Consider the following 27,254-nt stretch of genomic DNA (forward strand, 5'->3'; position numbering starts at 1 on the left):
CCAGCAGGGATACGACTTCCTCAAATCCTGCCCTGAAATGAGATCCATCCTTCATGAAATCCTCCCCACTCCACCAAGAGTGTCTTTCCGCCGTCCACCTAACCTTCGTAACCTGTTAGTTCATCCCTATGAAATACCCAAACCTTCTTCTCTACCCTCTAGCTCCTACCCTTGTAACCACCCCCGGTGTAAAACCTGTCCCATGCACCCTCCCACCACCACCTACTCCAGTCCTGTAACCCGGAAGGTATACACGATCAAAGGCAGAGCCACATGTGAAAGCACCCATGTGATTTACCAACTGACCTGCCTACACTGTGACACATTCTATGTGGGAATGACCAGCAACAAACTGTCCATTCGCATGAATGGACACAGGCAGACAGTGTTTGTTGGTAATGAGGATCACTCTGTGGCTAAACATGCCTTGGTGCACGGCCAGGACATCTTGGCACAGTGTTACACCGTCCGGGTTATCTGGATACTTCCCACTAACACCAACCTATCCGAACTCCGGAGATGGGAACTTGCTCTTCAATATATCCTCTCTTCCCGTTATCCACCAGGCCTCAATCTCCGCTAATTTCAAGTTGCTGCCACTCGTACCTCACCTGTCATTCAGCAACCTCTTTGCCTCTGCACTTCTGCCTCGACTGACATCTCTGCCCAAACTCTTTGCCTTTTAATATGTCTGCTTGTTGCTGTATATGTGTGGATGGATATGTGTGTGTGTGTGTGTGTGTGTGTGTGTGTGTGTGTGTGTGTGTGTGTGTGTGTGTGTGTGCTTGTGTGTGTGTGTGTGTGTGTGTGTGCGTGTGCGTGTGCGCAAGTGTATACCCGTCCTTTTTTCCCCCTAAGGTAAGTCTTTCCGCTCCCGGGATTGGATTGACTCCTTACCCTCTCCTTTAAAACCCACATCCTTTCGTCTTTCCCTCTCTTTCCCTCTTTCCTGACGAAGCAACCGTTGCTTGCGAAAGCTAGAATTTTGTGTGTATATTTGTGTTTGTTTGTGTGTTTATCGACATGCCAGTGCTTTTGTTTGGTAAGTCATATCATCTTTGTTTTTATATATATATATGTATATATATATATATATATATATATATATATATATATATATATATATATATATATATATGGGGGGGGGGGGGGGGGAAGAATTACTGAAGCATCCGATTCCACCCGTCTGCTTTGACCCATGACGTCACAAATATGGCGGAAATGACCATACACTATGACTCCAAATGGCGCCTATGATGTCATTACGTAAACATGACCACAAACACAAAAATACATTGAAAAACTAACACACACACACACACACACACACACACACACACACACACACACACATTCCACAAAACGTGGAAAATTGAGGATTTTTGGGTGGGGACAAAGTAAATATAAGCAAATTTAGACACACACCACCATACCGAACAACACAAAATGACAAAAAAAACAGACTACACAAAACTCCCCAAATTCCACTAAACACAAATCCTCTGGTATCGAACACTTCCCTTGACTTATATAGCTCAACAGCAGCTCCCAATCCCACAAATTGGAATCAGACACTTCCCTTGACTTATATAGCTCAACAGCAGCTCCCAATCCCACAAATTGGAATCGAACACTTCCCTTGACCTATATAGCTCAACAGCAACTCCCGATACCGGAACACCCACACCCACAGCCACAGCTGCAACCACAACCACAACCACACACTGGAATTGAACACTTACCTTGACCTGTTATCCTTATGACATCGCCACATATAGCCGTCCCTGGTCTGAGACACCAGAACTTAAGTAAGTCTCATTTCTTCATGACACACTGAACACTTCACGACTTCATCCAAAAATCCGAATAGTTGAAGAAATTTTATTAAAGGCAACGCTCTGTCCCCCATCATCGCTGACAACCGAAAACTGTTGACCTTGCCAGTCATATCCATACCTACCAAAGACATAAAAAAAGCAATTTACCAAAATTCACACACAATGAACAGAAAAAAACTACAATAACATCGACATAACAAAACCAAAATCGTTAACTCACTGAAAGATATTCCACTGGAAGCACAGTCACTACTGATACCATACACATTCCCTGCTACCATGCAAATGAACCCCCTACGCCACGTAACACGATACCCATAAACATACCACCAGAGAGAACCACCGACCATAACAATATGCCACCTATAAACACGCCACACACGCAAACTAAACCAAAAACATCACCTAACACACAACACATAAACACACCATCAGAGAGCACTACCAACCACTTAAAAACAACACCTACAAACACGCCACTCTCACAAACTAAATTCCATGCTGTCATGACGTCACACACCATAATAGCCTTACGTCACAGGTCAAAGCCAACAGGTGCGATTCCTCTCTATATAGTTCAGGTAAGTTCTTGCAACACGTCCTCTATTACTAGAATCCTTCCGGGCTCAATCTACACTACCCTCTGCTACTTACCTTCCTACACCATGTCCCAGGATCCTACCTTCACTCATCCCGCACCCACACCCTCTTCCCTACACTCTCCCTTCCTATGTTCCTTAATCCCTCTCAATCCATTCCTCCATGTTATCAAGTCATCATCATCATCCACTGCACAGACTCACTGGTACCACAATGTGTTCCTGTCCCATGTGCCTACTCCATGAGGTACTCCTATCCAATGCACTAGCTGCCTCCCTCTCAGCCATCCTATCCCAAACCTCCTTCCTGTTCCACGAGTACTTTTTCCCCTCATCCATTCAACCTGGTACAGTCCCTCATCTCAGTCAAGCTGCAGAACTACAGTTCTGACACAGTGCATAGTTGTTACCTTTACCATTAAATTACTTATGGTCCACCAGAACTATCTATTAACATGGTAACATAACTGTTCATTCTCTGTCTTAGTTTTTAGTATTGTTTGATACATCATAAGACTATGTATAATCTCATGGAGATAGTAGTGAGACCTGCAGTTGTGCACTTTAGAATACTGAATTACAAGTTAAAACTGAATACACATAGTTTGCATTAAGACTGCATTCTTCATGGGCGTCATCCATTTACCAAGAGATGAACAGAATTACAGACCTATAATTTTCCAGATAACTTCTTGTTAAACAGCAATATTTATTTATTAAAATGCCTAACAAATATAACAATCCTGTTCTGAAATAAATCTACTATGGATTAATCCACTCAAATTTCCAATATGGGATTTAAATCTGGGAGGGATGGGAGAGGAGGTGACAACCACAGACCATATGGATAGGGTATTCAGTTTCAGAAGAGAACAGTTACAACAATAATTGCTAATATAAGCAAACATCAATCTGTAGGGACTATTTTATCAAGTATGTCTACTTTTGTTTTTAAGACAATTATTTTTCTAAAAGAGAATGCAGAAACAAGTGTAATGAATAGAGCCTTGTTTTGTTACAATAAATGAATTAGACATGATTGTCACTAGATACTGACTGGTAAAGGAGGTACAGATCACATCTTACTAGAAGATAGTTCTATAAGCGGTTGCTAAAAATATAAAACAACTCCATGGATATATTTTAAAGGGCAAACTGAAACAGTTATTAAATTTTATACTCAGTCAGTTATTTCTGACTCCATTATCTGTAGTACTGTTTTATGTCTTCAATTGCAGTACATTAGTATGATCAAATATTTATATGATAGTGTCTGACACACACATTCATTACATTTAAAGCATTTATATTGTTTTAGGTACAAAGATTATTTTGATTATTAACGATCAGTCAAAATTTGTAACTGATACTAAGACTTTTATAAATACTTGAGAAAAATTGATTTTTAACCTGTATTTTAAGATAAAGATTTATATTTTTTGTAGACTCCTTATGAGGGGGCACAGACTTTGGTGCACCTGGCAGTCACTCCAGGTCTAGAGAAGATTACTGGAAAATATTTTGTGGATTGTGCGGTAAGAATAACTTTTTAAAAATCAGTTTGTTCAAAATATGCATGACTTTAAATGTAAATTCTGAATAGTGAGCATAAAATACCCTTTTTCATCAGAGCTAGTTACAATTTTAGCAAAATGGTGATGTGCAATTGTTTTATTTTTGTGTCAGTTTCTCTAACAGTTTTTTTATATATATACACACACACTGTATTGTAAGACCTACAAAAATAATAAATTTTAAAGTAGGTAATTACATTTTTTGTTTTATAACTTTTGCTTTTCCCTATATATCCTCTGCATAATAATTTAAAAATAGACTCTTTTACATAGTAGTCATCAACAGGGAGTAAATCCCCTACCATTGAAAATTAGTTGCTGTACTGAAGTGCCACACTTCCACATTTGTAATTAATCTTGTCACAATGCTATTGTAACTAAAAACAAATAATGTTTACCGGCAAGATGGCACAGTTGTCAGCACCCTGGACTTGCCCGCGTGGCTAGCCGCGCAGTCTAATGCTCTGCTTCCCAAGCAGGAAGGCATGCCGGTCCCCAGCATGAATCCGCCCAGTGGATTAGTGTTGAGGTCTGGTATGCCAGCCAGGCTGTGAATGGTTTATAAGGCAGTTTTCCATCTGCCTCAGTGAATACGGGCTGGTTCTCCTTATTCGCCTCAGTTACACTATGTCGGCGATTGCTGCACAAACACTGTCTCCATGTACATGTACACCATAATTACTCTACCACGCAGACATTTGGGGTTACACTCATCTGGTATGAGATGTTCCTGAGGGGGGGGGGGGGGAGGGGGGTCTACTGGGGGCCAAACTACACGATAATCCTGGGTTCGGTGTGGGGCGGCGGTGGGCTGGGGTGGGTGGACTGCTGTGGCCTGTTGTCGGGTTGTGAACCACTGAGGGCTATGATGGGACAAAGTGTCTCCATCATTTCTAGGTTCCTGGTTCAATACATATACACATACACATACACCATGGACTTTAGGAGGATGATGGTTCAAATCCAGTCGAGCCAGCTGTGTCCTGCTACTAGTGCACATGAGTGCAAGTGTGCCTAGTGTAGTGTCGCCATGCTTGTGTACTTAAATCAAGCACCAACTGTACCAGCAAGGGCCGGCCACTGGGGACAGTGTGTAGGAAGGGTGCACAAGCCACAGTCTCTGTCGCAATGTCTATCAGTGACTCGCACCTATATACACGTGGAGCAGTGCTGACTTATTCTCACCATGTTCTTTCATTTTGTACCATTTGCATCAGTTGTTCTGTGTATCTCTTATGTTGCAACTTCTGTATGATTCTTTTGTCTTGTTACATGTAGAGTCACAAGAGGCTTATTTCTGTTATTGTTTGGAGGTTTATGAATAAAGCTCTATTTGTATTACTTGGTTACTAAATGATTGGTAATGAGTTTGGAATAGTTTCTGCATGTGCAGCGTTAAAGTGCTGTTTCATCTTGTTTAGTCATTATGGACACTGTAGTGTTGGCCATGACTGAATAGCTTACTTTGGCAGTGACCACTTTGTTGGCTTCCTTTAACAGTCAGGGTACCATTCCACCAATCTGTCCACCCAGTTTTCCTCCATACGATGATTCATCAACCGAGTGTTTGAAAGCTTACAAGAAAAGACTCATTTTTTGGCTGTCAGTGTGAATGTGCAGGTTCAGTCCAACTACTATTGCAGACCAATGCATGCCATTGCAGAGCAAGTTGAATTCTACTTATGCTGCAAGAAACCAAACTAGTCATAAGGCCCTGGGCAGCTGAATGTCACAGCATTATTGTTGCCTGTAATGACTTATGTAGACTGTTTGGTGCTCTCCGCAATTATGGCTTAACTTTGTGAAAACCTCCTTTGGCAGAAGCTCTGCAAATAGCACAACATTTTGAAGTTTTACAGACAGCTTGTGACCATATTGAAGCATGGAGCAATGTGGCGGTAGTGCCACAAGATGTGCCCACTAGGATGAAAGATAGCTTGCACGAAGAAGCAGCAGTGGTGGTGGTAAACATGCAGGCCCAGTGCCAGGCAGATCGAGGCCAGCCCAAGAAGCTGTGACCACCACAGCGCAAGTGTCAGTGTTCTCTGTTTCCATCTTGTCTTTTATGTTTTGTCCAGAATTGACATTAGCATGCTGTAAGAGCTCGGCTGCTTGTAATGCTTGCCAAAAGAAAGGCCACATTGCCTGCGTGTGTCATTCACTGAAGGTTGCTCAGCATATGGACATAGATGTAAAACTGTGTGTCTCCAATGCTTGTGACTTCTCCCAAGTTGTTCATCAAGGTAAGTGTTTTTTGCCATGTGCTCTAGCTACAGGTCAACCCAAGTGCTGCAGTGGCATTATTGAATTCTCAAGCCCATGTGTGTTTAGGCTACCTGCCATTGACACCAGTCATGCAGTAGCATTTCAGTTATAAAAAACAGACCATTGCACTGTTTGACAATTTATGGCATCTGGCTCTTGCAAGTCAGTGGTTCATTCCATTACATTTTTGATTGTTGCTAATGCCAGTGTTGAGAACTTACTCAGGATGGATGTATTTCAGGTATTTCGAGCTTCTGTCACGGTGCAAGCTGTTATGTCTAGTGCATGGTTGTCTCCACTGGTTGTAGTTCAGGAGCTGTTGGGGAAACTATGCCTTTGTGATGACTTCAGTACTACTGTCAACACACATTGATTACAGATACGTTTCACCTCACACGCCAGAAGGAACTGTTGGTGAAATTATTGAGTGGCCAGTACTTTTCTAAAATTGATTTGTCTGAAGTGTATCTACAGGTTCATATGGACAAAGAGTCTTGGCAAGTCCTGGTTTTCAATACTCCTTTTGGTCTCTATCAATATTTGCACCTGCCTTTTGGTTGGCTAGCACCCCTGCTATTTTACAATGATTTTTAGAGCAACTGACTATGCCTGTCCTGGATTGCATTAATTATCTGAATGATATTGTTGTCACAGGCTCCTCCATGGCCAATCACTTTAAATATATGTGGACTTCGTTTTCTGTCTTACAGTCAGCAGGCTTATGGTGTAGCCTCAGGAAATCTCAGTTTTTGCAGCCTTCTATTGTTTATTTGTGTTTCAAAGTCTCATGGGATAGGGTTTGCACTTTGCCAGATCACAGCTAGGTGATTATGTTTAGGCCTCTCCCCTTGTCCATGAAGGAGCTTTAGGCCTTCCTAGGGAAAATAATCTACTACCATAAAGTCCTGCTGGGGATAGAATCATTGGTCCACCCATTGCATGCCTTGTTATGCAAGAATGTACCTTTTTGCTGGGCCCTACATTGCAAATGTGCTTTTCAAATTTTGAAACCCAAATTACTCTCAGCCCCTTGTTTAGCTAGGTTCTCTCCAGACCAGCACATACTCTTGATGACTGAAACCTCACAGTGTATCCTCAGCATGATCCTAGTGCACCAATATGCCAATGGCTTTGAATGAACTGTTGCTTTTACACCTAAAACTCTCACTCTGGCCCTGCAGCATTACCCTCAGGTGAAAAAGAGAGACTCTTACCATAGTTTATGCTCTTCAGAAATTTCATACTTTTTTGTTCCCAAGATGGCAGTCATGTTATGGCTCCACCATTCCACCCTCAATCAATTAGAAAGGTGGAACCATTAGTGAGTATGTTCAAGTCCCAAATGAAAAAGTTTTCTGTGGATTCTTTGCCATGTGATGCCCTTCTCCATTTTCTGAGCACCTGTTGCTTCACACCTACATGCTTCACTGCCTTCTGCAGTCTGTGCTGCACCTGCCATGGTTGGGTCTGTCTGGCCGCTTCATGCCGGCATTGCTGGTGTGGGCACCAGGGTTTGGTTGCTGGCCCAAGTGGATACCAGCCACTGTTTTACACCATCAGAGATGCTATCTTTGTGACATCCTTACAGCCAATGTGCTGGTGGCATGCTAGTTTGATCAGATGCATCCCTGATCATTGCCTGCACTCCCAATCACCGCCAGGAGATACCAGTTCACAGGTGTGGCCCCTGTCACTGCAGCCCACCCTACCACCCTCTGCCTTGGGACCATCATCACATGCTGTGGAGGCATCCCCATCATACTGGCTGCCTCCTCCACATGTGGGGCCCTGGTGTTCCAGCTTCCCGGACTAGGCGCTGGCCTGTCTCTGACCTAGGCTATGCCGACACAGCCTGCTGTTTTGGTTGGGCTGCCTCCACCATCCCCTCACCATCACCTCAGCCATCATCGATCATCGTCGGAGGGTATAGCACGATTTCTTCCACGCTGAGACCTGCCTGCTGATAACAATGCTGAACTGGCAATAGCACCAGCCTCCCTAATGCAGTTGTTGGGGGCTGCATGAGCCCATCACCCTCGGGCATGCCTGCATTTCCATGCATTCCTGCCCTGTGCTCTAGTGCTCAACCGGCTCATTGTACCACCCTAGCTTTGGAACCAGCGGCCATTTCTCCAAATTCGACATGTGTGTGTCTCGTCAGGCAGCCGGCAGCTCCTACATGGCCTGGGCACCCTTGTCGCATGAGGGAGAGATGTGCTGTATCCAGCTACAGGTGCATGTGTGTGCGAGTTTGCTGAGAATAGTGTTGCTGCATGTATGTACTTAAATCAAACACAAATGATCAGCATGGGTGGCCACTAGATGCTGTCTGTAGGAAGCACGCATGTGGCACAGTCTCCATTGCACTTTCTACTGGTGACTCATGTCTATAAACATGTGGAGCAGTACTGACTCTCACTACAAACTTTTAGTTTGTACCACTAACAACAGTTGTTACTGTGTCACTGATTTTGCACCTTCTGTAGGATTCTTTTGTACTGTTACATGTGGAGTCATGAGAGGCTTATTTCCATTATTTATTTTATTTGAATTTTTCTTGCATTACTTCCTTGCCATAGAGCCATCCTGATTAGGTTGACCATAATTTGCTTCAGGTAAATGCTGGGATTGTTCCTTTGGAAGGCATGGCCAATTTTGTACCCCATACTTTTAACAATCTGAGCTGGTCATCTATCTCTAATGGCCTGAATGTCAATAGGATGCAGTAGTATACCGACCCAATACTGGTTACATAGTGACTTACGACCCAATACTGGTTACACAGTGACTTGTCCATGGAATGGACATTTCATTATTCTACATTACTTGCATTGAATGGTATACTCACTTTACCTTAATGTAGTTCTTACTTAGATGACTGTTGAGAAGCTGGCTTTGTTGTCTTCTTACAGAGGTATGCATGAATAATGAATTTTTGTGGATATAGTTTTATACAAGTATGTAAACTGATAAAACAAAATTTCCAATACTGTACAGTATCAGATAATTCTGATTATATCTCAAGCTTGATTATGCCCTCAGAATTCCACAGGTAAGTATTTACCAGATGGAGGGTGGGAATCCCTCGGAACAGTGATGCAACAACCCAATGTTAATAAAAAATTTCACCTTTTCAGTATAAAACAATGGAAAATCCAGGATGGAAAGTATCAGTATTATGGAAAAGAAAGTTACTACTCACCATATAGGGGAGATGCTGTCAGAGACAGGCACAACAAAAAGACTGTCACAAATAAAGCTTTCGGCCAGTAAGGCCTTCATCAAAAAAAAATACAGATGACACACACACACACACACACACACACACACACACACACACACACACACACACACACACACACACAAACAAACAAACAAACAAACAAACAGAGTCTCATGCGAGCAGCAGCACCAGTGCATGATGGGAGCAGTGACTGAGTGGGGTTAAGGAGGAGGCTGGGGCAGAAAGGGGAAGGGATGATAGAGTAGGGGTGGCAGACAGTGAAGTGCAGCTGGGGAGTGTGCAGGGATGACATTAAGAGTGGGTAGGCTGCTATGTGCAGTTGGGAGGTTAAATGGAGGACAGGGGAGAGGTGGTGGGGGTTCATAAAAGGAGAGAAGTAAAAGACTGGGTGTGATGGTGGAATGAGGTCTGTGTAGTGCTGAAATGGGGAAAAAGGGAGGGGCTGGATGGGTGAGGACAATGACTAATGAAGGTTGAGGCCAGGAGGGTTATGGGAACATAGGAAATGTTGCAGGGAAAGTTCCCACCTACACAATTCAGGAAAGCTGGAGTTGGTGGGAAGGATCTATATGGAACAGACTGTGAAGTAGTCATTGAAATGAAGGATGTCATGTTTGGTGGTGTGTTCAGCAACAGTTGTTTCTTGGTCACAGTTTGTTGGTGGCCATTCATGTGGACAGACAGCTTGTTGGTTGTCATGTCCATACAGAATACAGCAGTGGTTGCCACTTAGGCTGTACATCATGTGACTGATTTCACAGGTAGCCCTGCCTTTGATGGGATAGGTGATGTTAGTGACTGGACTGGAGTAGGTGATGATGGGAGGATGTATGGGGTCTTGCATCTAGGTCTATTACAGGGGTATGAGCAGTGAGGTATAGGGTTGGGAGCAGGGGTTATGTAGGGATGGATGAGTATATTGTGTGGTTTGATGGACAGCAGAATGCCACTGTGGGAGGGGTGGGAAGGATAGTGGGAGGACATTTCTCATTTCACCCTGGCAGAGAATGCAATTCAGTTGCTCCAGTCCTGGGTGGTACTGAGTTACAAGGGGAATGGTTCTCTGTGGCCGGACAGTGGGACTTTGGGAGGTGGTGGGAGACTGGAAAGATTTGTTTTTGTACAGGAGATTTGTTTTTGTACAAGGTTGGGAGGATGATTATGGTCTGTGAAGGCTTCAGTGAGAACCTCAGTATATTTTGAGAGGGTCCTCTGTCACTGCAGTTACAATGAGCTTGGATGGAAATTGGCAATTTGTGTTTAGTTCCTATGGGACCAAACTTCTGAGGTCATCGGTCCCTAGGCTTACACACTACTTAACAGAACTTAAACTAATTTATACTAAAGACAACACACAAACCCATGCCCAAGGGAGGACTTGAACCTCTGATGGGGTGAGTTGCACAAACTGTGACAAGGTACCTCAGACCGCGTGGCAACCCTGTGTAGCTAGGCTGTATGGAAGGGACTTCTTGGCAATGAGTGGGTGGCAGCTGTCATAGTGGAGGTATTGCTGGTGGTTTAGTAGGTCTGATATGGACAGAGGTAATGATGTAGCCATCTTTGAGGTGGAGGTCAACATCTAGGAAGGTGGCTTGTTGGGTCAAGTAGGACCAGTTGAAGCAAATTGGGGAGAAATTGTTGAGGTTCTGGAGGATTGTGGATAGGGTGTCCACACCCTTGATCCAGATTGCAAAGATGTCATCAACAAATCTGAACCAGGTGTGGAGGTTAGGATTGTGAGTGTTTAGGAAGAATTCCTCTAGATGGCCCTTGAATAAGTTGGCATATGATGGTGCCATGCAGGTGCCCATAGCCATGCCCAGGATTTGTTTGTAGCTAATGCCTTCAAAGGAGAAGTAATTGTGGGTGAGGATATAGTTGATCATGGCGACTAGCAAGGAGGTTGTTGGTTTGGAATGCGTCGGGCATTTGGAAAGGTAGTGTTCAATAGCAGTAAGGCCATGGGCATTAGGAATGTTAGTGAATAGGGACATGGCATCAACAGTGATGAGCAGGGCACCATGTGGTAAATGAGACAGGAACTGTGGAGTGTCAGTGGAGGAAATGGTTGGTATCTTTTATATAGGAGGATAGGTTCTGAGTAATAAGTTGAAGGTGTTGGTTTACAAGAGCAGGGATTCTCTCAGTGGAGTCACAGCAATCGGCCACAATGGTGTGTCCTGAGTGGTTGGGTTTATGGAATTAAGGAAGCATGTAGAAGGTAGGAGTGTGGGGAGTGGTAGGGGTGAGCAGAGAGGTGGACTTGAGGGAGAGGTCCTGGGATGGGCATAAGATTTGGGGAGTGACTGGGTATCCTGCTGGATTTCTAGAATGGGGATGTATCTGATAGCTGGTTGATTCCTTCTGCCATGTATCACAAGGATGATCTTGTCCTCTGGTATTGATCTGCAATCAATTCCTCTACCATGCTTTTATCAGCAGTTATGGTTCTTACTCTGGTGTCCATTACTTCAATACCACTTCCTCATAGCATCCATTTGCTCAAGTACATAGGCACTAATCTTTCACTTTATTGTTTCACTATCAATTTGGCCTATAAACATAATCTTTACTCTAGTTCAATTGGCAATATATACACATGCTAAAACAAATAACTCATTTGGAAGGAACGGAATTAGAAGACTGACCAGTCAAAGAAAGCAAGGTAAAATTTTCTAACACGTACCATTCAATCAACAACAAAGCAAACGTCATCATTAGCAGTTATTACATTGAAACTGTTTTCATGTGGGCTGTTAGGTGATCAGTAGCATGTTCTAATGACAATTAAACAATTTTAATTGTACATAAATTTTATACACAAGAAAATACAGGGTGATTCAAAAAGAATACCACAACTTTAGGAATTTAAAACTCTACAACGACAAAAGGCAGAGCTAAGCACTATCTGTTGGCGAATTAAGGGAGCTATAAAGTTTCATTTAGTTGTACATTTGTTCGCCATGTCAGCCAATAAAGTTTTTGGTCCCTTTTTCTTCGAAGGTGCTACTGTAACTGGACTACAGTATCTGGAGATGTTAGAGAATTGGCCGTTCCCTCAGCTCGAACAAGAAGCACAATAATTCATATTTCAGCAGGATGGAGCGCCACCACATTGGCACTAATCTGTCCGTAACTACCTGAACGTCAACTACCCGAGGCGATGGATCGGCCGCCAGGCAGCCCGTGACAGAGCACTTCATCACTGGCCTCCAAGAAGCCCTGATCTTACCCTCTGAGATTTTTTATTATGGGGGCATGTTAAGGATATGGTGTTTTGGCCACCTCTCCCAGCCACCATTGATGATTTGAAACGAGAAATAACAGCAGGTATCCAAACTGTTACGCCTGATATGCTACAGAGAGTGTGGAGCGAGTTGGAGTATCGGGTTGATATTGCTCGTGTGTCTGGAGGGGGCCATATTGAACATCTTTGAACTTGTTTTTGAGTGAAAAAAAACATTTTTAAATACTCTTTGTAATGATGTATAACAGAAGGTTATATTATGTTTCTTTCATTAAATACACATTTTTAAAGTTGTGGTATTCTTTTTGAATCACCCTGTATAATCATTAAATGTTCTTACATTAGTGTGTACACCAACAGATAAATGGACAATCATACTAGCATACTGAAACAGGTCAGGATATGACAGTGTGTTTCACAACATGTCTGCAACTTGATCAAGTGAAATAAATTGAACTTAGCAAAGCTTTTCATATATACCTGTCCAGCAATAATGAGCTCTCCCCCCTCCCCACCACACCCAACATTCTTTGCTATATTGTTCATAGTAGGTTGGTTGGTTGGTTGTTTTGGGGAAGGAGACCAGACAGCGAGGTCATCGGTCTCATCGGATTAGGGAAGGATGGGGAAGGAAGTCGGCCGTGCCCTTTCAAAGGAACCATCCCGGCATTTGCCTGGAGCGATTTAGGGAAATCACGGAAAACCTAAATCAGGATGGCCGGACGCGGGATTGAACCGTCGTCCTCCCGAATGCGAGTCCATGTTCATAGTAAATTTAATGAAATGCACATAAGTAAACAAATCCTAAGTCTGTGCCCAAATGCACTGCCATGGTACCCAGAATAATTTATAATACAAAATGGTTGTCAACTGACACAGGTAACACAATAAAAAAGCTGTGCATAAATAAATAACATCTGAAAATATTTTATAATGCTAATTGAACTGATGTGTCTCATTCTGTATCTATGATCAGTATTTTCACTGTGAAATTTATTTCATGAAGAAACAGACAAGATGCCTCCAAATAATGATAAAAGTGTAATATGAGGGGAGTCAAGAAGTTTCTAGCCTAACAAATAGATGATAGGTATTATATTGAAAAATAAATTGGTGTTATGAAATTTCTGTGTACACTAATACACTTGTGTACACACTCAGATAACTTCTGTAAACCATTAAAATAAAATATCTTCAATTTCAATTCCAACCAAGCATTCACTGCATCATCATTGTCAAATGGTTGTCCTTTGAGGTCTTTTTTTAGGTTTGGGAAAATAAAAAAGTCTGATGGAGCCAAAGCTGGAGAATATGACAGATGATTCAAGCCCACAGCCATGCAGACTTCCCAGTGTTATGAGGGCTTTGTGTGCCTGTGTGTTGTCCTGATGCAAAAGAACTACGTGAGCCAATTTTCTGTGCCTTTTCTTCTTTATCACTTCTCTCAAATGGTGCAGGAGGGTGCAATAGTATGATGCATTGACAGCTACACCATTTTGCAATTAATCAATCATAATTACCCCTTCTGCATCCTAGAAGACTGATGCCATCACCTTACTAGCTGATTTTTGAACATGGAATTTTTTTGTAAGGGGGATGAAGGATGTTTCCAATTTTGTGACTGCTGTTTTGTCTCGCTCAAAGCGGTGAACCTACATTTTGTCCATTGTCATATACTTTGCAAGAAAACGTGCTTCATCCACTTCAAATTGGCGAATTATTTCTTTACAACACTGTACATGCTCCTGTCACTGATCTGCATTCAAGTCTTTTGAGACCCACTGAGATAAAACTTTCCATACTCCCAAAAAATCCACAACAATGCCATGAGCACACCCATGGGAAATTCCAAACATGGTTTCAATGTGCTGAAACATTGATTGTCAATCCTGTAAGCTCATACTGTAAATTGCAGTCATTGTTTCATCAGTGGCAATGGTGGCAGGCTTTCTGCTCCTTGGCACATCTTCCACACTAGTTATTCCATGTTAGGAGTCAGATAATCAGTTTTTCACTGTTGCATAAGATGGGACACTGTCCTTAAGTGTATTACGCATGTCCTCCACAATTCCATTGAGCGTCATTGCTTTCAAATGAAGATATTCAGTCACAGCACAGTTCATGGTTCTCTTTATATTTGCCATTTTGCTTACACTACGGTATGCAATGCATCCTAGCACCAAAGTTAATGAATCTGGAGTCACAAAATTTGACTTGCATACCCACTGGGTCACCATAAAAGTAGGTGGTGTTCGTGTGAGACATTATTGTAACTATCTCGGACAAGACACTTTTTGACTGCCTTTGTATTTCATGAAAAAATTAGTAATGCCTCCAAAGGTAATGGCAATCAGTGTATATCATGTAACTAAATGCACTGACAAATCATATCAGCACATCATAAAATACTGAAGATTGTAAGTAAATCAAAGGAAAATGTAAATATCCTTAACCAGTCACATAAGTGATAACATTCAGTCAATGTTCATTCATAAGTATTGGTTTTCTGAATGCCATTCAAAGTCAAAGTAATGTATGTGTTTGTCAGTGAAAGTAACATGTGTCTGTGACTTTACACAGCAGTGTCAAAATACTGTAATCATGTAGCAGAAAGACTAAATCATGTAGCATGACAAATCCAGTTTATCAGCCTTTTACATTACACAGACAAATATTGAAAATTCATTTGTTCAAGAATGATAAGTGTCATCACATTTTGTTAATAGTATATATTAGCATTTGAAGTTGTTTTTATGAAAAAATAACTGTAATTAACACATGAAAAAAATATTTGGAAAACAATAAAATTTGCAAAATTAATTTATGTCAAATTCTCTGAATACATGGTTTTAGTTCAGTAAGATTCTTCAGTCCAAATGATTTTCTTAATTTCAGATAGGTCAGCCCATAAGTATTGGGGTATGGGTTTGCCAATACCTCAAAGGGACCCCATGTACATATCAAGAATTTTTTAAAACTCAGCTGTCATCAGTTTTGATTTCTCATGTGTCTCAACTAAAAACAAGTCTACTACATTCACCTGTGTTATTTTACCCCTAATATCATGTCTGTTTTAATGGTGTCTCTCTCCTGTGCTGAGATAGGTTTACACTCTGGAAATTCAATGAGTTTATCAATAAGATTAGGTGTTTTTTTTTATCAATTAGTGTTTCATGTGGTAAAAGCCTGTGGACATGTCTTGCTAACTGTTCATCACGTCTTCACTGTTAACTAAAGGTTCAACCCAGGATGGGTGTCTGACTGCAATAAGTACTGCACAGCATATTGATTTCTCTCACATACCTCCCTGCAAGACTACTGGCTGGATGATAAACTGATATTAAAATGTGTTTTATTTCTGACCTCTCAATGCATGCCTATCATGAATTTGAGACAAACTGTGACCTGTTATCAGACATCATTGCTCCAAGCATGCCTATCTGTGTAAAACAGTCCTCTATTTTTGAAATCAATGCTTCACTTGCTGTTTTTCTAATAGAATATAGTTTGATATATTTTAAAAATAAATCTATTATGACAAATATAAAACCATATCTCCCTTGTTTGTGGTAATGGACAGTAGAAATAGGCTTTTCTGGAATGTTTTTTTCTGTGCCTTTGATAAGCTATGTTACTTATCTTCACTCACTGGTGTCTGATCACGAATTGAGATTTGTTTTCATACCTTATCCACCATATTCTAAAAGAACACATTCTTCTGTAACTTATGAATATGTATATTTTGGTGCTCAAAAATACTTGAATGAGTGTTCATAATAAATTTGTCAGTATACTGTTGTGGCCAACACAATCTCCAATAATCTGAGTCTAAATTTGTTGTTCTTAATAGAATTCCTTTCTATATTCTGTAATATTTGTCAGATTTCTCAAAATTCTTTTTACCAAAGCAACTCTGCACTAGTTTCCAATTATCATCACGATTATGGTTTTTGCAAATGTCATTACAGATGGTCTTAGTTACCTCTTCATCTCTAATTCCTTTCAAAGACATAATCTTCAAATCTTTGTCTTTCTCCTCCCACTTAGTATTACTTTCACCTCCTGCTACTCACAACTGAGACACTGCATCTGCAACTACTTTTCAGGCCCCTTCACATATAGTACTTAATTTCATAGTCAAATTATTATAGAAAAATGGTCCATCTTGTTAACCTGCTGAAATACAGCTTGCACTCCTGAATCTGGTAAATGCCTAGAGTGTAGCTTGCGGCTCTTTCTCAGTTACAGTGAAGTTTCTTTCATATTTTTGGAGTCCGTAAAAAACAGCATCAAAACAGATAAAAAAATGAGGATAACTCTGGTCTTTACAGAATGTTGCAGTTACACACAGCACTTTTTATAGAACACAAATCTTCTTTACATTCTGTGTCTCATACCAAAACAGATATATTTTACAAGTTACACAGACATGCTGCATTCATACACCAACTACTAATTTACTTTCTATAATATCCATACATTCCAAAGGAAAGGACTTCAGTTTTTTCTTATTTTTGAGTACTGGAAACTCAAGAACAGCTTTAATTTAGTTAAAATCTGGCAATGAACTTTTCTCAGTAATGAAATGTTTCAAAATTTTCATTTCACTCATCAGAAATTTACATTTTTCCAATTTTAATGTCATTCTTCATGATATCAGTTTGTCAAATACCACTTTTAAAAACAAACAAGGCTCATTCCTACTCCAAGTGCAAAGCAAAATGTCAGCATATGTGGTTAATTTAGAAGGCAATTCCTGAGCTAATACAAGGTCAGTTACAGAAACATTTAACCCAAAGGACACAACCCAGTACTGGTGACATTTACCACTGTACAAAAATGCTGTGTATTTTCGAGATTCTGTGGCAAGTGGATACCTATGAAACCCAAATGTTAAATCTAGGTTATTGTCAGTTTGATACAATTGAATATATGCAATAATTCATTTATGTCCTCAGGATGGGCATTTTATCTATGTATAAATTTTTTCACATGTTTGGAATTAAAACATACTTGACACCTCCATCACATTTAGCTACAAACAACTACCAAAGGATTATTATAACCATTGCTACTTCTCTCAATTATACCACACTTTTCAATCTTTTGCATCTTCTTTCCAACTTCTGGTTTTCTTGCATTTGGTACATTGTACAGTTTTATAAAAATGGTAAATGAGGTTTCAATTTTAATACACATTCATAATCCTTTACGCTTCCTGGTACATCACTGAACAAGTCCCCATATTCCCATAACAAATCATTTAGCTCATTCTCTTCTTCGTTATGCAGCCCCACAGCTTCAGATACTTTTTCCTAAATTGTTTCATCAATTCCTCTTCAGCTTACAGTACTGTATCATCCTCTACTACATGACCTCCCTCATGTTTTTATGAGTTTTTTCCTTTACCTCCATTATACATTTTGGTTGGCTTACGTTTCACTTCTTGTCTGTCATATATAATGTTTCATCATTCCAACCAACAGCTGCATTAAGTCTGTGTAACCAATCTGATCTGGAAATGAGATCTTCACTTAGGTATTGAATTATTAAACAACTACAGCCTCAGTTTCGGATGTCAGTAAAGTTTGATTTCTTACCACTTTGCTGTGTCTTCCAGTAGCCCCTGTAAATCTGACTGCTATTACTGGCATTTCAGTATAATTCTCATTTTGTCTAATGACATCACATAAGGCTTCTGATGTTACAGAAACTGCTACCTGAATCAAGTAATTTTTTTCTTTTCTAGATACCTATTTTAATGTAAGCGTAAGTGCTTCCAGCATCTGGCTTTGTATCAATATTTTAACATAACAAATCTTATTCAACTTCACTGAATTCTATATCCTCACTGTTTTGAATGCTTTTGTTCTTGTTTCTAGTTAAGTCAGTTATCTTCTTCACCCATTCAATATTTAAACCAAAAATGTCACTGCTACTTATATTATCCTGGTCATACATAATCACAAATATAGTGTACAGTATCTCCATTACTCCACAACTTCCTACCAAGTGTTCACAAAGAAAGTGTTCCATAGAAAACATTTGAATGAAAGAGCTTTACATCATGTTCAAAGATATTAAATGTTATAAAAACTTAATAGATTTTAATGTACAGATTTTTATGATAAAGCTTTGAAATATACTCTAAATATACAAGACATAAGTAGTTATGTTTGACATAATTTTTTTTGTGGGTATAGATTTATACAGACATATAAATTTATAAAGTGAAATTACCAACAATATTGGATGGTACTGAAGAATTCTGAATGTGTCTCAGTCTTGACTACATCACAACATTAAACCCTAATCTTTCTGTTAGCACACTGAACTTGCATTCAGGAGGATGACAGTTCAATCCCGCGTCCAGCCATTCTCATTTAGGTTTTCCATGATTTCCATAAATTGCTTCAGGAAAATGCCAGGATGGTTCCCTTGAAAGGGTATGGCCGACTTCCTTCACCACCCTTCCCTAATCTGATGAGACCGATGACCCCTCTGTTTGGTCTCTTCCACCTAATCAACCCCCACCCCCTAATCTTCCTACCTTCCACAAATAATGTTGGGAGCCATATTTAAAAGATTTAAAAGAAGAAAAAAAAGAAAAAGAAAAAAGTTAACTACTAATATACCATACAAGAAAAATACTCATCTTTAGTCTGATGATTAACAGGTGTGGCAAAAGGTATGATCTCAGTGATGACTTACTAATCTAATATTTCAGTATGGACTGCTGTTAGCCAGCTTGTAGCTCAGGTATAGTTTAGAATAAACTCTTTGACACTTGGTGTTAACTGCATGCTAATCACTCATTGATAGCTGCTAGGCAACTGAAGACTGATGACAACTGTCACAACAATTGGTGGGTAACTTCATCTGGACATCAATTGCCTGAGTGAGGACATGTGGCTGCTTTTATCCACAATCCGTGGATGAATTATCATCTGCACTCTATTTGTAGGATGTAGGAAATAGTCTCTGGCATCAGCAACCTCTGCAGCATCTGACAACTACTGGTGTACAGATAGGATACGTTGATGTTTTGTGATGGAAGTAGATGAAGGTCCCTGTTATGTGCACTATTTATGTGGCGACTGATCATAAATGAAGTGGCACAACTCTGTGAAGTACTTGGCTGGTGTAACCCTCTGAGGATACAGCTTTGTACTTTGAGAGACAGTGACCAGCAGACTCCGTACTTTACAGTTAATTTTCATTTTAATATAACTGATAATTGAAATAATGATACATGTTTCCAGAATGAGATTTTCACTCTGCAGCGGAGTGTGTGCTGATATGAAACTTCCTGGCAGATTAAAACTGTGTGCCCGACCGAGACTCGAACTCGGGACCTTTGCCTTTCGCAGGCAAGTGCTCTACCATCTGAGCTACCGAAGCACGACTCACGCCCGGTACTCACAGCTTTACTTTTGTCAGTATCTCGTCTCCTACCTTCCAAACTTTACAGAAGCTCTCCTGTGAACCTTGCAGAACTAGCACTCCTGAAAGAAAGGATATAGCGGAGACATGGCTTAGCCACAGCCTGGGGGATGTTTCCAGAATGAGATTTTCACTCTGCAAGTTTCATATCAGCGCACACTCTGCTGCAGAGTGAAAATCTCATTCTGGAAACATCCCCCAGGCTGTGGCTAAGCCATGTCTCCGCTATATCCTTTCTTTCAGGAGTGCTAGTTCTGCAAGGTTCACAGGAGAGCTTCTGTAAAGTTTGGAAGGTAGGAGACGAGATACTGACAGAAGTAAAGCTGTGAGTACCGGGCATGAGTCGTGCTTCGGTAGCTCAGATGGTAGAGCACTTGCCCGCGAAAGGCAAAGGTCCCGAGTTCGAGTCTCGGTTGGGCACACAGTTTTAATCTGCCAGGAAGTTTCATGATACATGTTGCCTATGTAAACTGCCCTATAACAGTGTGAATTCAGAACTACACTCAGTTTTATTTCAGAAAATTATGAGCTATTTATGAGGCACTAACAGAAACAAAAACACAACAGGTAAAAAATCATTAGCTCTCTGGGAACATAAGTTCTTATGTTCAGTTAGAAAGAGGAAAGAGTTGGAGAAAATATAGTTATTCAGGGACCAATTGAGAGAGTTTACTGAGAATCGCAAGTTCTAAGACACACAATAAGGCAGGTTGACAGGAATATCAGCACTGAAATGCTAGAAATGGGTCTCTCACAAAAACCTGAGAAATGAGTGTAATACAAAATAACTGTAAAACACTTCCAATTTTATAACATCACAAATCTTGGTGACTCATTTAAAGTTTGTCACAATTGCTTTCTACTACATTGATACTATGTGTTCCACAAATTCTTTTTGTTGTGAGTGGGCTGGCTCATTCTTAATGGTTGAAATTTCTTTTAGACAACTACAGTGAAGTCAGATATTAACAAATGTTTGGTTGATGTTTCCAGTTCATCAATGATAAACACACTTAAATTACAAGCACATGTCTTAAAACTACAATTTATTTATGAGAAATTACAAATTAAATAAAACTTTAGACTTGAGAAGATTGAACTATATTAGCAACCTTTCTGACATCAATAATTTAAAGCCAACATTTTTAATCATTTTTGTCTCTTGAGATATCTGTTATGCAAATATAAAATTAATATAGTTTTCCACCTAAGTTCACTTTCAGATTTATTTTAACAAGTTTCTAGCTTTGAACATCTTCATAGCAGCTGTACATAAGTTATAGTAGTTCAAAAGAAAAATACCTTTTGCATACTACACACCAAGTTTTTCTTTTTAATTCTCTTGTGCACCCAGACACATCTTGCCTTAGTTACAAGGCACCTTCAGTGGGTGTCATTAAATATTACATAATGTTTTTGTTTGCATATATAGGTCATAGATTTAGATTTATAGGTCATAGATTTAAAATATTTCTTTGAAGTTTCTGTAATAAAATGGAACAGTACTTACAGGTCAGTATCTATTTCATTATTTTTAAGCCAAACAGCTTTCTCTCATGGGAAAAACTGGCTGAAAGTTTGCAGTTTTCCTTTTGGTCACTGTTTTCAACACGGGCAGAAAACTGTTGTTAAAGATCTATATGTTGAAAATAGTGACCAAAAGGAAAATGCAGAAAATGGCAATTAAAGTGCTATATATTGAAAACAATGATCAAGTGGAGAACTTCAGACTTTCAGCCAATTCATTACATGAGAGAAAACTGGTTTCAAAATAATGCATTAGATGCTGATCTGTAAGTACTTTTCCATTTTATTATAAAAATCTCAAAGAACTGTTTTAAAGGTATAACATATACATGCAAATGATAACTTATATTGAAAACAAAAATACACCCACTGTAGATGCCCTGTGACTAAGGTAAACACGTCCAGGTGCACAAGATGATTATATATATGTATGTGGCTGAGGGACTGCATCAGCTTTCAGACAACACTACATACAAAGTTCGCCAAGGTAATCCCATTCCTGATGTCCAGGTGGAGCTTCACGGAATCCCCAGAACCTTAGGCTCCCTACAAAACCTTTCACCTGACTCCATCAACCTCCTGACCCCAGCGACATCCCACCCCTACCTTCTACCTACTTCCTAAAATTCACAAACCCAATCATCCCGGCTGCCCCATTGTAGCTGGTTACCAAGCCCCCACAGAACGTATCTCTGCCTACGTAGATCAACACCTTCAACCCATTACATGATGTCTCCCATCCTTCATCAAAGACACCAACCACTTTCTCGAACGCCTGGAATCCTTACCCAGTGTGTTACCTGCGGAAACCATCCTTGTAACCACTGATGCCACTTCCTTATACACAAATAGCCCGCACGTCAACCCAAAGTTTGGTACAGATTTATTGATGACATCTTCATGATCTGGACTCTCAGTGAAGAAGAACTCCAGAATTTACTCTCCAACCTCAACTCCTTTGGTTCCATCAGATTCACCTGGTCCTACTCCAAATCCCATGCCACTTTCCTCGATGTTGACCTCCATCTGTCCAATGGCCAGCTTCACACATCCGTCCACATCAAACCCACCAACAAGGAACAGTACCTCCATTTTGACAGCTGCCACCTATTCCATATTAAACGGTCACTTCCCTACAGCTTAGGTCTTCATGGCAAACAAATCTGATCCAGTCCTGAATCCCTGAACCATTACACCAATAACCTGAAAACAGCTTTCGCATCCCGCAACTATCCTTCCGACCTGGTACAGAAGCAAATAGCTAGAGCCACTTCCTCATCCCCTCAAACCCAGAACCTCCCACAGAAGAACCCCAAAAGATCCCCACTTGCGACAGGATACTTTCCGGGACTGGATCAGACTCTAAATGTGGCTCTCCAGCAGGGATACGACTTCCTCAAATCCTGCCCTGAAATGAGATCCATCCTTCATGAAATCCTCCCCACTCCACCAAGAGTGTCTTTCCGCCCAAATGTAACCTATGATTTTCAGCTTTCACCTCCCAGCATTGATCTGTCAGGTGATTGCAACTCTTAATATTAATCTTGGTTATTAATTTTGATAACTTGTCTCCATTTTACATATATTAATTTTTTCTGCTATTTTTGGAATTTTACTGTCTTCCAACTTCTTATTGCTGGCAGACTTTTTTTTTCTTTTTGTTCTTTATTTTCATTCTTATTAAGTGAGGAAGAATAATAAATAGCAGATGAATGGAATCCAGCAACAGAATTAAATATGGTGCTGTTAAACACACTTGATACGGACTTATTTGTGAATGTGAATGCCACCAGTGAGAACACTTTACACTGAGGTTTAATTCTGTTGACAATGTGCTGAAATGAATTAACAATAACAGTGGAAAGTCCAGGTTAGAACAATTAGTTTGGCCCCTGTGTCCAGAGATGACAGTGGCCATGTGTATGTATGAATGTGTGCACGTGTTTTTCTAAATATAATGAGGGACTTGGTCCAGTAGCTTATTCTACTTTTAAATGTGCTTGTTTGCTGCTCTCTGCCTCCTGTATTTAGTGTTTACACTTACCAGTCATAACTGGACATAGAAGCAAATCCCCTGTTGGCTTTTATAATTGATTAAATTGTTTTATTTTCAATATGTGATTGTTTTAACCTACAATTATCTGCATGACAAGTTAGTTTCCTCTACAAACAGTTTAATCTCACACACAATATTTCATGACATCAGATTCCAACAAAGTTCAACATGTTTGTATTCTTGAAAATCAATGTATCACATAGTGCAAAACAAAGTCAATAATCATTTAATGTTAACTCCAGATTCAAAATTTGTACTCCATATCACCAAAACTGCCATGCTTTGTCACACATATTTTGTATAAAATTACTGTTTTCACATTATGGGAACGGGATGCATGTAGAGGTATACTGAACAAACTGTCCTACAAATATCTGCACATAAATATTTATTTCCACAGTAGACTTACACATGTACACAGCACGAGGCTTAAATGCAGACTGCTAGAATAACATGGCGGCTTGAATGTGCAATCTCTGTCTAAGATCATGTTGTTCATGGTCAATATGACCTATCGATGCCACATCATCATCAGTGTAAACAAAATTTCCATGTCCATAACTATACACCTTTCATCCACCATTTCTTACCTGACATTTATAGGAGAGAGAGGGAGAGAGAGAGAGAGAGAGAGAGAGAGAGAGAGAGAGAGAGAGAGAGAGAGAGAGAGAGAGAGAGAGAGAGAGAGAGAGTGTCTCAAGTCTTATGTTAACTTAACCTTATTTATTTATCATTACAGGAAGACAAGCCATTACCTCTGGCAACAGATGAGGGTATGGCAAAGAAGCTCTGGGAGATCACTGAACAATTTGTGGGTCTCAAACCAGAAGAGAAATTCTGGTGATTAATATATGCCTTGGTTGTAAAAGGCTACTGTTACTAATATTTCTGTGAATCTACTAAGATATTTTGATATTTTAATAAAATATTATCTTCATGTTGAATTATGCTTTGAAATGTCATTCCTTCTAATCCATTTTCCAATGTATTTTCTGTGTTATCGGGGATCAGTTCCTGACATGGTAGTTTGTTGTTATGTATTTATTATTTGGTAGAATTTACATTAACATGCAACAAACAGGAAAAACATGGAGTAGAGGCCCAAATATAAAGAAAACATCAAATATATTGTTTTCATCTCAATTAGCATATTATGATACTCGTTTATACTATAAGTAATAGATGTATTAATCTGCTGTATGTATGGTTTGGGTTAGTTTAATCCATAGATCATATTTTGCAATGATATTAGGCACATTGAGAGGGTATGAGATTTTCCGTGGTTTTTCCATTAATAATTCTTATTAAAGTCAGTGGGCTAATCAGAATCTTCCATACCATAGTAGTATGTAGATGAACCAGTTTGACAAATTTTACGTTACAGGGATGAGGGATAATATTGTCTTCTCAAGCACTAGAGTTACCTCTATTTGGAATTGTTGTTTCTTTGGAATACATGCTGTTGCTGTTCTGTTTGTGTGTCTGAGGTATTCCTTTTGGGCTGTGTGTGGAGCTGAGTTTGGTTGAACTGCACCTAATATCAATCCACAAGTGCAACAAAGAGATGTATGTGCTGTACATTGCCTCAAGTAACACTAATAACCCAAATATCTGACAAACAAGAATGACGACAACATTAACCATTCTTTGTATGTTCATATTATGAGCTCATGTGTATAGTACAAAGAGTGAGTCATCATATAACAAGAGGAAATTAAATAGTGTTTTATCCACGAGTTGTTGAGCTGATCTTTCAGCAGAGTTACTAAAAATTACTGTAACAAGTAACTAAGAAGAATCTGTTGGGAGTCCATTAACTTTCACTGCATCAGAAGAGTTTGACAGTCCTGGACTATCGCACGATGTCACATTCCAAGTTTTATACCAATTAAACAATATTGCTTAAAATTTTTGATTGATACAAAATGACAAAAAATTAATTAATAATAATGATGAAAGATAACCAACAGTAACCAACTATTGTAGGTATCATCAAAAACAATGAGAAATTAAATTTGTTGCAGTATAATGTAACAATGATGAACACTAATAGTCTGTATTAATTTACAAGCAGTCTTGCAGGCATAATGAGAGTATATAAATTTATGGACATATACCATACTGCTGAAAAATACTGAGTCATTTATACAAATTGAAAAACTAGTTTCTAGTCATATTTGCATCTTTACACATCATCATAAACACAGTTTTCCACTTAATCTATATATTCTCTTATTCCATATTTTTAGCATTACACTTGGTTTTCACATGAAGAAGATTCCTTTACCAATTTTAAATTTATCTTTGTTTTATATATATATGCCTGCAGGTATTCCTTCACCGTATACCAATGTCCAGAGATGAGATACTTTTTAGTTTTCATTCGAATGTGCTCATTGCCTTTTTGTTTTTTATGTAAAGTTTCAGTTTGTTATAAAATAAGCTTCCTGCTTTTGTGGGGCTCCTATGTGTCATTTTCAGCCTTTCGCTGCAGATATGGCAATTTTCTCTAGTTCCTGGGTTGTGGTGATGAAAATGTGTCTCTGAGGTGCTGTACAATTTACCATTACAAAAAATATTGTCTCGTATATGTACAGACTTGGTACAGTTAATATTTTAAATTCTTTAATTTTTTTATGCAGCGTTCTTGTGGTCTCCATTTTGCTGTGCATCTGATGGCTATCTTTTTAAGTTTTAAAATTCTCTAATATGTACTCCTTCCCATATTGGTGTATCTGCTGCATGTCCCCATATTTGTATTCAGTATAATATGTGTGGGCAGATAAGTCCATAGCACATTTTAGCAAGGTGTATCCACTGTATAGGACATTTTCTTTCCTAAGAAAAAATTTTATACTTATTTTTTAACGGGTCTTCTCAATGTGATTTTTCCATTTGGCCATCTCTATTCATAGAAACCTTGCATTTCCTCACTGGCTATCTTTTCTAAGTTCTTTACTAAAATAATATCTGCCAGCAGCATTGCATCATTATCATACACACTTTTCATTTACTGCACTGCATTGCACAGGGTGATTCATGAAATATTTTAATGTGTTATTCTACAAGTAAAACTAAAGAAAAAAGTTCATATAACAATACGTCCGCAAATGTTTAGTTTTGGAGTTACATGTAATAAAAGATTTTGCTTGAAATTTAGCAACTTCACTAATATGAAGTCATCGCAAAACTGTGTGAGGTTAAAGTAAAGCACTATTTCCATTTATTTTGTTGTTACTGGTCTGGCGAACCTAATAAAATGCAACCCATGTGTGTATCTGCAGTAGTTTTCCAGAACATCCAGAGAAGCAAAGAAGTAATTTCATAAAATTTTTAATTTATTTATTACTTGGACCAATTTTTTTTTTAAATCCAGCCAATTGCACTCAGTTTTCAACAGAAGTTTTAGAGAATTTAATTTTGGAAAAATGATGGTAATAACGTTAACTGAAACTGTA

General features: G+C 39.4%; 1 protein-coding gene across 1 annotated transcript in view; it reads left to right on the plus strand.

Annotated features, from left to right (window-relative positions):
• The window catches only part of LOC124605596 (retinol dehydrogenase 14-like), a 90,414-nt gene extending 65,674 nt beyond the window's left edge, over window positions 1-24,740 (plus strand). Inside the window, exons 6-7 of the mRNA XM_047137384.1 lie at window positions 3,883-3,972; window positions 24,536-24,740. Of these exons, the coding sequence (XP_046993340.1) occupies window positions 3,883-3,972; window positions 24,536-24,640 (195 nt within the window). The 3' untranslated portion in view covers window positions 24,641-24,740. The remainder of the gene's footprint in view (window positions 1-3,882; window positions 3,973-24,535) is intronic.
• The last annotated feature ends 2,514 nt before the right edge of the window (window positions 24,741-27,254 follow it).

The sequence above is a fragment of the Schistocerca americana genome, chromosome 3 (genome assembly GCF_021461395.2).
Source record: "Schistocerca americana isolate TAMUIC-IGC-003095 chromosome 3, iqSchAmer2.1, whole genome shotgun sequence".
Taxonomy (NCBI): Eukaryota; Metazoa; Arthropoda; class Insecta; order Orthoptera; family Acrididae; genus Schistocerca; species Schistocerca americana.